This window comes from Hemicordylus capensis, chromosome 1 (assembly GCF_027244095.1).
Source record: "Hemicordylus capensis ecotype Gifberg chromosome 1, rHemCap1.1.pri, whole genome shotgun sequence".
NCBI lineage: Eukaryota > Metazoa > Chordata > Lepidosauria > Squamata > Cordylidae > Hemicordylus > Hemicordylus capensis.
In genome coordinates this window covers 107,345,839-107,359,819 of record NC_069657.1, presented here as the reverse complement: position 1 = coordinate 107,359,819, position 13,981 = coordinate 107,345,839, and the positions used below count along the sequence as shown (strand labels likewise).

The window sequence follows — 13,981 nt, the reverse complement described above, 5'->3', positions numbered from 1 at the left end:
TGTGTGGAGAATTTTTGAGCAGAAGAGGGAAAACCCATTTTATTCTGACCTTTCCATAAAACAGAAAATCACATTGGCAGTAGAAGAAAAATCTTGCCTGGTAACAGGCTTTACTATAGATAATAATAGAACAAAATCTGTATGAGAAGCATGCAGAATGGATTTCATTCATAAAAACCCCACGCTTCTGGCAAGATGAATGATTTAAAATCCCAAGGAGAGAAATTATGCTTTTCAGTTCTGGGATACCCTGATTTTGCTTACACTATTTAAAACCAAATAGATTCACATGTTAAAATGCGTTGAGATTTTAAGCTTGTGAATGAAATGAGCAACGTGCTGAGCCTACCAATGGGCAGTGTTCGAGTCTCCAGTGTGTGGGAGAGTGGTTGATTTTAAACATTAATTCTGATCGGGCACCTGTTTACAGGAATTTCCTGTTAAATATGAATCACATTTAATAAGTTTCAGTGACGCAGCTTATGTTCTTTTGTCTAGGATCTCTGATGTTAATTCATATCCATCTGAAACTCAAGCAATATGACAAATTTCAAACTTTTAATTAAAAGTCTTGAACTTGAATAGATAAAACTAGATTTACCTAAGATTCTTTTTCAAATGTCTTTGGCCCTCAAACTTCAATTCCCATCAAGTTAAGTTCAGATGATGACATGATCTTACTACGATCTATCAACAAGTCTCAAATCTAAATGAAGCAGGGAAAATTAAGTTACTATATAAAGCTATCAGATAACACTAGCTCCCTAAATGAGGGGCAAATACAACAGGTACATTGAGAAAAAATCATTAGACAAAAGTCCCTTGATGCACTGACATTAAAGATACTTGCAGAGGTCTCATGTCTCATTACCGGGAATGAACAAGATAAAAGATTGTTATTCTAGTCCAGAATACCATGGTAGTCTAGCTAGGACTAAGCAATGTCTCTTATGCTCTGTTTAAAGTTTGTAAATATTGTTATTGATACTACTTGCAACAACAGCATCAACATTACTAAAATGGGGAGTTTCCAGTGCTGACACTTCTGCTTCTATAAATTAACTGCAGCCTGTGTCCTTCCAATAAACCATGAGCTGGGGTAAAGGTTTTCAAGAGAGTTTGCTTCATTTATAAGCACAGAACCAAGTGAAGAAGGTATTTTGTTTTCCGTATTAAAGTTTAAGGGACAAACCTCTTCATGGGACAAATTACCTGCCAGCAGATGGCAATGTCCATTCTCCAGTAGGTCTAAATGCCAAAATATCTATATGCTCTCTGTATGCCGTGGCTACCAACACAGTCACATCACCCATATAACCCAATGAGTTTAATTTTAAAGAGATTTGTTTGTTTCATCTGTATTTATTTATTACTTTTATAAACCGCCCCATCAGAAGGCTTGGGTGGTGTACAAGTTTTAAAAGTCACAAAAAACCCACCATTTAAAACACAGTGCTCAAAACAATATAAAAACAATTCAAAACCATTCAAACCCAATTAAAATACTTAATTTAAAAAAAACTTGGAAGGCAATGCCAAATCAAGTTTTTAGGGCTCTCTTGAAGGCCAACAGCAAGCCTAAACTGCAGATATTTGCGGGGAGTGCATTCCATAGGCCAGGAGCAGCTACAGAAAAGGCCCAGTTCCAAGTTGCCACCAGATGTACTGGTGGCAACCAGTATGTCTGTAAGCATAGAACCAAATGTTGTGCATTGGGAAGGCTCCAAAAGTTCAGATGTGAGTAGAGATGCTGACTGTGAGGGGGAAAAGAGGGCTTCTGTGTATTTTTATGTGAGACTTCTTGAATTCCCTAGGTGTTGTGCAAAAGGTCCTTGCACTGTATGCAACTAGCCATCTGATTACAGAGTCTGGCTCTGTGAGTTTTGAAACATTTATGCTGATGGAATACTCCTTCCAGGCTCCTTGCAGAACACCACATGCTACTGAAGGAAAGAGATACATGTTATGAACGTACGTCACTGCTGAAATTTTATCAAGTTTCCCAGATCCAATTTTTAGTCTCTCTGACCAGTTCTCAAACGAGAAATAGTAAAAATAGTACTGTAACACACGGCCCTTGTGAGATTTAATTTTGTTTAACAGAGTTTTGTGATTAACTTTAGGTGCTGCAAAATCACAATACTGTTGGAGAGGAGAGCTGGTCTTGTGGTAGCAAGCATGACTTGTCCCCTTAGCTAAGCAGGGTCCACCTTGGTTGCATATGAATGGGAGACTTGATGTGTGAGCACTGTAAGATATTCCTCTCAGGGAATGGAGCTGCTCTGGGAAGAGCAGAAGCTTCCAAGTTCTCTCCCTGGCATCTCCAAGATATTGCTGAAAGAGATTCCTGCCTGCAACCTTGGAGAAGCCGCTGCCAGTCTGTGAAGGCAATAATACTGAGCTAGATAGACCAATGGTCTGACTTGGTATATGGCAGCTTCCTATGTTCCTATTAATATAACTGAGTTTGGACAGGGCCTAAAAGATTAACTACTCCTTCTGATTAAATACATATACGCAACATTCTCAAAGGTTAAGCATCCTGATTAGAGTGTGAACTGATCAATGGGCAACTTTATAGAGTCTTCCATTAGAAAACTTAGTTAACATTCACCCAAATACTCCAGAAAGTGAGGTGCCACAGTGGCTTTGAGGGGAAGCAATTTGTCAGTGGTCACGGAGGACAAGACCTAAGATTGCTTCCAGGAGACTATCCACCATTTTATAGAAGTAGGATTTCTTTTGTGAAATGAACTTTCAGCATAGGATACATAATAGGAAAGTTAGGAACTTTCATCGTAGGATACAATGAAGAAATTGCTTTATCCTGAAACAGTTGTTCCAAAAGCTTGCCACTCATTCAGTATCTAGATGCATGGCGAAACAGCTTGATAAGGGCTTTGCTATAAGTTCACCATGCATCCAGAAAACCATGTGGGCTGGGGTCATAAGAGCTGGCTCAAAGCTGAGCCTACAAAGGTTTCTAGTGAACAGGAGCCAAGATCGTAGGTTTTAATAAACCTTATTAAGTTCATATTGTAAGCACCAGTGACTGAAATACCCAATTCATCACTTTGTCAAATCATGGTTTACAACAGAAAAATAAGTTGATATATTTGTTATTTGGCTTGTTGGGCAAATGTGGCATCTTGCCATATAACAAAATTAGATTGTTGGAACTAAGACAGAAGCTCTGTCAATATATTTTTAGTTGAGGGCTTCTCAACAATATGGAGGAAACATTCCCTCTGCTCTTGTTATCCCACCTTAATAGACAAAATTATAAACGTCTTTATGTAAAATCTATTATTAAACTAATCAGCAACCTGCAGTTTAAAAAGGCAGAGCATATGGAAAAATAGCTGAAATTAGAGAAGGATAGGCAGGATTAGATCCTGCATGATTTCAAGTACAAATAGATCCCTCTGGGACTTGGTGGATTAGTATTTTCTCTCTCTCAGATACTGCTCAGAATTAATGAGGATACCTGCAACAATGCTGGCAAGCTGCTGAGTTCTGGTGATGGGGTAGATGCTGCGTGCCTGAACAACTGCCGAAGCTATTTTCTTAGCATGCTTCTCCTCCCCGTATGTTCTCAGGATGGACGCAAGCGCCTGTTGATCTAAGGCATTCACAACATCAGCAGCAGTGGGCATGTCAGGATACCTACGCACAAGAAGAGCCAATTAGTTCACTGACGTCAGCTTTCATTGACAAGGGGTGAAGCTTCACAGCATTGAGACATAAAGTCAAACACACACTCACTGCATACAAGTGCTTCGGAGATTTTGCAATGAGGCAGAAATCATTTTTAAGCAGAAATAGCTTCTACCTTGTAAATCATCCTCTTATTAATTCATAATATGGAGGCTCTCTTCCTCCACCCCAACCTCCTAACATTAATTAGCTACAAAGAATAGCTGAAATGCCTTTTTATCATAAACTTTAACATTATAAGAAGTGCATTAAAAAAATAGCTGTAGCTCAAGTACAATTCAAAAGACAAACTACTGCTATGGCAGCCTTTGCTTGCATAATGCCAGGACATGAACTCATTTTACAAGCAGATATTTTTCCAAGGCATCACATTGCTTGATCTATTTCCTGATCAAAAAAGAAAACCTTAATCTCTGTGACCTTTTCCCTCACATCTGGTGTTATGAAAAATTATCTTCTGTGAAGAAAATGTGAGGTATTTAATGATCACTTAAAGGTCTCACAATTCAGAAATGGTTTATCTTTTGCAAGAAAGATATTAGAAATCATCTGTCTGGATAACATCCCCACCATATAAAAAATAACCAATACTCCTTCCTTCCAGTTCCATCTTTTTAGAATGGTTTGAGGAGTTTCGTGTACATACTGCCTCTGATTCTGAGCACTGAGTGTGTCTTGCAGGCAAGGAAGCTCCATGTAAGCACTGGAGCACCCATATTCATGTAGCATTTGGTCACCCCAATTTCATGGATCCTATTCTTCTATGAAGACACTACCAGGCAAAAGCATTGTGTGCTATACTACTGGTTTCTGACAGTGTTCCAAAGGGAATAAGGAAAATGCCTTCAACAACTGAGCTTTCCCAAGAGCTGCAGAATAGTAGGTAGCAGTATCAAAGGTACCACTTTACATTGCCTCTATTCTGGGCTTATTTTGTGTGTGAGAGGGAGAGAGAGAGAGAGAGTGTGTGAATGAGTGTTAATTAATATTTCTTCCCAGTTGATGGTTGCATCAAATAAACCTGCTTCAACATCGCAAAAGTAACTTTAAGAAAATATATTATAATTCGGAGCAGCAGAAATATCTACCAGGTCTTTTAGCAGGGTTTGATACACAATATGAAATATACATGCCTTGCTTTTAAACTACATTTATAGAGCCTTTGGATAAGGCTGTGTACCTTTCTTGGCTGTATTAATTTGCATTTGTAGTATGACAGACTCTCTGTCCTAGATAATGTTTTTATACAGAATTCCTCACAGGATTATTTGGGCCAAACCATTCTTAGGGCTCGCTCTGTTTTCTTCATTCTTCCCCACACGGCATTCACATTAGTCTGTCCATTCTAGAACTTTGCATAATCACAGTTCATGGACACCAAAGTCCTGCAGGTACCATAGCCACATGTACTCTATATACAAGTTCACTGCCATTATCAATTGTGGTAGCTCTAGTTGTTTGTTCTGTTAGTAAACTTGCTGAGATATTGACTCTAGATTTTTTAAAAAGTGGTTGCATATAATTTACACAGATTACCCAGAACTGCTAAATATATTTAGTGAAGTGTATTGTTAAGCACATAATGTAACAGTCTAATATGCTTCTTGTAGCAGAAACAAATGCTGACACAGTGGCAGACACAGATAACAGCACTGATGTGGAACATCTTTATTTTATACATACCACTCTTTAACTGAGTTCCCATTACAGTTTTCAAAATGAAGACATAATAAGATGAATAATAAAAGCAGGGGAAGGACAATTACACAAACACTAAAACTGCCGTGAAAACCCAGCAGATAACATGAATATAATTTTAAAGGGCTTGGGAGAATAAGAAGAAATAGTATGCCTGGTACCCAAAAGAACACAATGTAGGTACCAGGCAAGCCACCCTGCAGAAGGAATTCCACATGTAGGATGCCACTGAAAAGTCTGCGCTCTGGTCAGGGCTGTCCTTAGGGCATGGCAAGCAGGGTGACCACCCTGGGCCCCGCTCTTTTAACCTCCATTAGAATTAACTGGAAGGGGCCCCTGCACAGGCTGATTTGCCCCGGGCCCTGCACCCTGCCAGGGCTCTCTAAGGACGGCCCTGGCTCTGGTCATCGTCCTATGATGGAGAACCTCTAAGGACTATTGTGATGCACAGGCATTTTAATGCAGGAGCAAACATTTCTTTGGGTATCCAGTCCCAAACCATACAGAATTTTAAAGGTCAGCGTCAAGCACTTTGAACTGTGCCCAGAAACAGACTGTGGTCAGTGGAGTTATTTGACAAGCAATGTTGATTAAAACATTCATTTTCAAAATGAATATTATCTTGAAAATATTCATACCACCAAACTTGTTATTGGCAAGTTCATAAGATGAATACATGGCATCCATATTTCCTGTATCTATAATGAGCCCTAACTCCAATGTATGGGAATTCTTACCATCTCCATTATTAAAACAAGTTTAATTGCAGCTCTGGTCTGTGTGGATGAAATGAGTGGATTTATTTATTTATTTAACATATTTTTATACCGCCCAAAACTTACGTCTTAGGTTCCACTCTGTCAGCACATGCTCAGATGTTACTTATTTTAGTTACACTATGAAATGGGAATGTCCTTCTGACTTGTGGAGTCTAACAGTGCAGTTCTTTGCAGGTTTACTGTAAGTTCTGCAGAGAATGACTTCAGTGTCTTGATTGAAGATAGGCAGCTGAGCTGACCATCAAACACAATACCAGCACCTTTAACAAAATTAGCATGAGCAGAGTGTATATCTTTAGGAATTGTAGTCCAGACAGGGGAGCATCAGAGCAGAGTACCTTGAGAGAGACAATCATGGTTCAGAAGCCAAGACTATTCCAAAGAAAGGTTTTTATTAAAGGAAAATAATAATAATAATAATAATAATAATAATAATAATAATAATAATAGCACCTCAACACAATAGGGGCCACAGAAATCACCATCAGCCAATTACAAAAAGCAGCTTTACTGGGAACAGCCTATATTTTGCGACGATATCTATAATAACCAACAGTATTGATGATAAAATTCAGCCATCCCAGGTCCTTGGGAAGGACTCAATGTCTGGATTAAACAAACCAGTCAATAACACCTGTCTGACTGTGTAAACAAGAAATAATACAAATTGAAATTGAAAGGCTGTGGAAGAAAAAGACCCAAATAATCCCAGTGGTCATTGGTGTCCTGGGTGCAGTTCCAAAAGACCTTGAAGAGCACCTCAACACCATAGGGGCCACAGAAATCACCATCAGCCAATTACAAAAAGCAGCTTTACTGGGAACAGCCTATATTCTGTGACGATATCTATAACAACTGACAATAAAATTCAGCCATCCCAGGTCCTTGGGAAGGACTCAATGTCTGAATAAAACAAACCAGTCAATAACACCTGTCTGACTGTGTAAACAAGCATAATAATAATAATAATTTGATTTCTATACCGCCCTTCCAAAAATGGCTCAGGGCGGTTTACAAAGAGAAATAACAAATAAGATGGCTCCCTGTCCCCAAAGGGCTCACATTCTAAAAAGAAACCTAAACATCCAATAATCAGGCAGTGAATAATAAGCATGAGCCAAGCAGCTGTAACACAAAAGTATGGAAGAGGGAGATGGGGGAAAGCAAAGATTTTACCAATCCTACCTGCTGAGGAAGCAGATCTCCAAAGGAGAGAGATGAGTGGATTACAAATAGGGAACCAGGAAGTTCCACACCATAGTAAAGTAGAACAGGATGTGAAAAGGCCTGGCTAGCACCTAGTTCAAGGAGTTCCTGTGCCCACCTTGGGTACCTAATGAGCACCTGGTTCAAAGATTCCATGTGAGGCTTGGGCAGAGGCGTAACTAGGGAAAACGGCGCCCGGGGCAAGCACTGAAATGGCGCCCCCCCCACCGCCCCCCCAACATACTACATTATACTTAGGTTTTTCCTCACAAGCGCCTGCCGCCGCCAAGCCAGGCCACTGACTGGCCGCCAGGCGCCAGCAAAGCAATGGGGGGGGGCTGCAGGCGGCGCAGAAGGGACCGCTCGTGGGGAAGGGGGCACCGACGTGCTCCCTTGACTGCTGCAGCGCTGCTGCACTGAGCAGGAAACATTTGTATTAACAAAAAATTAAATTTTTTTTTAAAAAAAAATTTTGGTCATGGTGGCGCCCCCCATGTGACCAGAAAAGATGGCGCCCGGGGCACGTGCCCCCCCTGCCCCCCCTATAGTTACGCCTCTGGGCTTGGGCAAGAATGTACCAACAAGCCAGGTTCCAAATCATAGGGTGTGAGAACACTGAAGTATAACAATGAGACAGTTGGCTCAGGAGTTCTGAGAGAAACTGAAGCAACACATGTTCTAGTAGTTGCTCTCAGAACACCACTAGAGCAAAACTCAGGGCAATGAGGAGAGTATGTGGACTCCAGGGTCTTCTCCAGGAAGTCTGCTCCTGAAAGCACACCTGGATCAAGGATTTAGGTTCAACTAGCTGACCCTTTGCACTAAGCCTGTGGCATCCCCCCGCAGCTCTCTCGCTCTCTCTCCCCCCGCAGGGCGCTCGCCCTCCCCCCGCTCGCTCTCCCCCCCACCGCGCACTGGCTCGCTCTGTCCTCCCCGCTGCGTGCTGGCTCGCTCTCTCCCCCCAGCTGTGCGCTGGCTCGCTCGCTCCCCCCTGCCGCGCGCTGGCTCGCTCGCTCCCCCCCGCCGCGCGCTGGCTCGCTCGCTCCCCCCCGCCGCGCGCTGGCTCGCTCGCTCCCCCCCGCCGCGCGCTGGCTCGCTCGCTCCCCCCCGCCGCGCGCTGGCTCGCTCGCTCCCCCCCGCCGCGCGCTGGCTCGCTCGCTCCCCCCCGCCGCGCGCTGGCTCGCTCGCTCCCCCCCCGCCGCGCGCTGGCTTGCTCTCTCCCGTGCCGCGCGCTGGCTCGCTCGCTCCATCCCCCCGCTACGCCCACTCGCTCCATCCCCCCACCGCGCGCACTCGCTCCATCCCCTGCCATGCGCTCGCTCTCTCCCCCCGCAGCGCGTTCGCTCGCACTCTCCCCCCACAGCTCGCTCGCTCTCCCACCTGCAGCTCTCTCTCTCTCCCCTGCAACTCTCCCCATTGGGTGGGCCAGGGCCAGGCCATCCCACCGTCACCTCCCACCTCCTCCTCCCAACTGGTATAGCTTTGTCCGCCATCTGCCCACCTCCTCGCCGCCGCCATTATTTCTCCCCACCACCGCCTCCTCTTCCTCTTCTGGCTGGAGGGGCTTCGCCAGCTGGCCCTCCACCTCTGCATCCTGACCGCTGCCATTATTTCTCTCCACTTCAATGCTGGAACTCCTGCATGCTCTAGAGCATCTGTGCATTAGTACTTGATTGCTCCCCTCAACTCAGAGATCTCCCCACCCTCACCTGAGCTGCACTCCTGCTCCTCCTCCCATTGCTTCCACCCCCCTCACCCTTCTTGGTCGTGGCTGCAGCATTGCTGCCACCTATTGGCCAAGCTGCAGCCCCCTATCTCCAGAGACCTCCCCACGCTCATCCGAGCCCCGCTCCTGCATCTCCCCCCAGGAGCAGCAGCAGTGATTGACCGGGCTGTTCCTCGCTGCTGCCACCACCATGGCCGCTCGTTCCCCTCAGGCCGCTGACAGGCCCAGGCCCGTTCCTTGCCTGCCTACCTCCCTCTGACAATGACCTCGGTAGCCTCAAACAGCAGCAGTGGTTGACTGGACCCTTCGTTGCTGCTAATGCTGTCATGGCCACTCATTCCCCTCAGGCGGCTGACAGGCTCAGGCCTGTCCCTTGCCCTTCCTTCTGTCGCTCTTCCCCCTCCCTTCTTTTTCTCTTTTTCTCTCCTCCACTCGCTCTTCCCTACTCTTTCTTCCCCCTCCCTCCCTCCCTCCCTGAGTTAACAGATTTTGTTCATCTTGTTTCTTCATTTAATTCACCCAACGGCATCCTCCTTCTCCTGAAGGGGCTCTTTCTTCCCTCACAACCTGTCTTTTTGCAGACCCCTGCCTGATATCCTTTTTTATATATAGATTCCTTTCCTCTACAATCAAGAACATCTTCCAACCAGTAATAGTTGCATTCAAACTGACCTTAACCATCACAGGCTCCTCCTCCTTATCTGCATAGGGAATCCCCACTGCCCAATCACCATGGTGCTTCTGCTCTCACAGGCTCCTTCTCCCTAGCTGCATATGGAATCCCCACTGCCCAACAAGGGCGTATCTAGGGTAGGGCAGGCAGGGCACGTGCCCTGGGCACCACTTGAAGGGGGGGCGCAAATTCCTAAAATTAATTTTTTAAAAAATGTCCACCAAAAACAAAATGGCCACTGCACATGCTCAAACGGCCTCTGTGAGATCCTAGGCCATGCCAGGCCTCACAGAGGCCATTTGAGCATGCACGGTGGCCATTTTGTTTTCAGCGGCCATTAAAAAAAATTATTTTAAAAAATAGCCACTGCACATGCTCAAATGGTCTCTGCGAGGCCCTAGAGGCCAGCGGTGGGAGGGGTAACCTTTGCAGACGCCCCCCTCCCATGGCCTATAGGAAGCGCCCCAAAGGGACTACAGGTAAAAAAATATTCAATTTAATATAATATAAGTCACTGCACACATATTCAGTTTAGCACTATGTACAAAGAACCAGGGCTTGTGAATACTGAGCTGAAGCTTATAAGCTAAGATTGTATTCATTTGCTCTTACTTACTTCTTATGATAAGTGAGTTAAATGTGGTGTCTTAATAATATGGCTATTAATGGTGAGTTTGTCTTTGAATCAGTGTGAAATCCTGAGTATTAAGGCCTACTGGGAGTTTCTTGCTCTCTTTCTCTCATTTTAACTATCTTTCTGAAATACTAGAATATATTCCAAGCAGTGACACAGTTTACTCTGCATATCCTTTAATTATTTTCAGAGTATCTGGGAAAAGCCAAATTCTCCATTTATTTTTAAAACTTATGTAATAGTGATGCTACAATGCATAGTAAAGAATTAGATAGGCACTTCTGTTTAGTTTTGCAAGTACACCTCCACATAGTATTTGGCTATTTCATGAGCCCCTGCATACTGAAATTTGTAGTTTTCCAGCATTTTTTGGTCTGGCTACATCCACTGCTAAATATTTTTTGATATTTTAAAAGATTAACGAGCTTGATTTATATTTTTCAGCTGATAGTATAGTAAAGTTATCTGAAAGATGGGTGTCAGATGTTTGGACGGGGGCGCAATTTCAGTGCTTTCCCTAGGTGCTATTTTCCCTAGATACACCTCTGCTGGCCAATCAGATACTTCTGCTTGCAAACTCTGTCAGCCAATCGCCTCCTTTCTACCACGTCCCCACGCATGGCCCGTCTTGGAGAATTAATAATATAGATTACTGGAGCTAAAACAAAACCAAGAAGATATGAGAGGACCCTGAAAAGGGGACTTCTTGGGTGGGTGCAGCTATGCTAATTATCAGGCCAAGCATCATGGACACAGAATAGATGAGACAATACTAGCCAATAGGAAACAAAAGCAGTTAGGGCTCTTGATAATTGGGGGGCAAGGTATGACTAGATTGTATTTGGGTACAGTTGCAGGCATAACATTCAGACAGCTATTGTTTTGGATGCTTGACTATCTGGCCAGGCAGTTTCTTCTTAAAATGCAAAATACTGGGGAGTAGTTTCCATTATCTTGAAACTAATTCTAGCATTAGATTAGCCTATGTAAGAATCTTGTCTATACAAAATGAACCTTTTCAACCAACATGGGGGCTGCTTTGCCAACATAAAATAATTATATAGAAACAATCTCACCACTCACATTCCAGTTCTATGTTGCTTGTTTACGATTTGCTTTCTGTTGTTATTTGTCATTCCAAGTTTAAATCCCAGATTTAGAACCCTTACCATTATAAGCATTTGTAATGCCCCAGTGCAGAAAGAAAAATTGGCACTAATGTCTAAATGAAAACCATTTTGCCAAAGAAAATAAAAGCTGATTTATTATGTATATGCAGAGGTAGATATAGGGGTGTGATCACAGCTCTAAAGTCTGAAAAGGAAATTAAATTCTGCATGCTGTTGAGAAACTGATTTCTTGTTGAAGGGAGAAATGTTTTATCAATATGTACCTGCCACCATCCATCCTCATGTCCAAAGGACCATCTTTTCGTAGGGAAAAACCTCTTTCGGGAGTATCAAGTTGCATAGAAGAGCAACCAGCATCCAAAAGGACTCCATCCAGACTTCCTGGCTGCACTCCAACAGAAGTTAACAAGACTTCTGCTTGACTAAACTGTCCTAGAAGAGCTTGAATTTGTTGCCTGTAAGAATCAGAGGAAAGAAAAAACACACTTAGAATCAAGGCAGCAATGATTACCCTTCATTTTAAAAATGGGAATTCTATGAATACTATCAACAGCTCCTCTATCAGAAGCCAGCACTGTAACTGGAATGTCAATAATCATCATGCAAGAATACCATCATATGCTTTTTATTTGAACAGTTTCAATATCATATGTAGGGCCCAGACCTAACAAGGGACCCAAGACAGCACCCCCACTCCCTTCAGCTAGTTTCTTTCCTCCCTCTACCACAATAGAGATCTACCAATGCTGGAGAATCCAGAAGAGGGTAAATTAACTTCTGCTCTCTGACCCTGATATCCCCATTTGCTTGTCCCTACTATTTTAACCCTAAAATGTCAACCCTTCAACATTCACACAATCCCAAATGTGTTGCAGAACAACAGCATTTTAATGTGTCGTACTGCTAAGCTTTAAGGCAATAGATGGAATCATTATTGTATTGCATATTATAATCAAGTCATCCATGCTTAGCTTTATAACTAAGGAACTCAGAACGGACAGCTCAGATTTGAAGCCTTGCAAGATACAAATTCTTAGATGTGAGCTATCTAGTTACTTTAATAAACAGGCCAACATACTTTAACAAACATGCAAAGAAGTTGCAGAACTTGCAAGAGAGAGAAGCAGTTTTTATTTTTTACTTAGTTTGAAGAATGCAGTTTGTATACTACTGATATCGCAAAACATGGCACCATGCCTCTTAAAAAAACAGCCCCTCTGTCTCCAGTGGTGACACTTTCATTCTTCACTGCTGACAATTTTAATCTACTTTGATAAAGTGTTATATGCTCAAAGACTAGCCATTTTAAACTATGAAAATAATTTCCAACATCTTGAACTCAGATACATTATTTAAGAAATAAATAAATGAACAATTAGGCATCTTTTTGCAGAACTGTGTTTAGCTTGTCTTTTCATACACTGAACAAATGAGACTTTAACTGATTATTGTGGCTTTTAATAATCCTGAAAGACTATGGTGTTTTTAAAGAATCTCAAGTAAAAATTTACTTATACCCATTTACCATTACAACTTTTCTGTAGAATGTCCTCTCAATTAAGTTGAAGTGAAATATGCATAGATGGGAGTAAGCAACAGCATTTTGCATCAATATGAACTTTATAGTAGATTCATTACATCACAATCATTGACAAAAGGGAAGGCATGGGACCTAGGCCAAGTAACTCCTGCTAACCGAGCAAAGAGGCACCTTTTAAAAGTGGTGATTCTCTTTACTGAGCAGGGGAAGAGCAATTGCCCCTGTCCATCCCCAGCACAGCATCCCTCCAGTGGCTGTTACTGGTGTTGTATCTTACGTTTTAGATTGCAAATCCTTTGGGAAAGCTTTGGGAACGTTTGTTGGAAAACGGTATATAAATATTCATCATATTTGTACTTGGAGAAATCCCTATAATACATCAGGAAAGTCTCTAAGTCACCAGTGTAAAAACTACTGCTCTAGAAAACAAAGAGACTTTATTTGGTTGAAATAGTCTATTTCTATGTCAAAATAGACATGGATACATAGTGTTCTAAAAAAGGAAATTGCATACAGAGTACTGTTAGTTCTCCAAAGTCTACTAAATTGATTTATTCAAAGCAGTTTCTGTAGCTGCACAGGTCCTAACATTAAGTGAAACAATCTTGTCCCATGTGGATAACCCTACTTACTGAAAAGGTGCAGGCATTTTATCAAGATCATTAAGGTAAATGAAAGACACTTGAGAGGTGCACATGAAGCGCTCTACTAAAAGCCTACTCATATATTAATTCACAACCCCGCTACCGCTGCCCATCCGATATCTGAATGAGGCTGCATAAAGGCATTCTTCAAGTAGTTAATGGAGATGGCTGGGGCTATCAGGAAATGTGATGTGGAGTTCTGGAAGTTGGCATAAATGTGTCTGGTTACAAGCA

At 42.6% G+C, this 13,981-nt stretch overlaps 1 protein-coding gene across 11 annotated transcripts in view; it reads right to left on the bottom strand.

The window, feature by feature from the left end:
- Positions 1-13,981, bottom strand: part of METTL15 (methyltransferase like 15) — a 185,818-nt gene that overhangs the window by 35,923 nt on the left and 135,914 nt on the right. For 8 of the 11 annotated variants that reach the window (XM_053282836.1, XM_053282837.1, XM_053282841.1 and 5 more), the window contains 2 exons: positions 11,827-12,018; positions 3,488-3,666 (listed from right to left, as the gene is read on the bottom strand). In XM_053282836.1, coding sequence (XP_053138811.1) covers positions 3,488-3,666; positions 11,827-12,018 — 371 coding nt within the window. Of the gene's footprint in view, positions 1-601; positions 707-3,487; positions 3,667-11,826; positions 12,019-13,981 lie in introns of all 11 variants that reach the window. The other 3 variants (XR_008312929.1, XR_008312928.1, XR_008312927.1) reach the window with 1 other exon arrangement.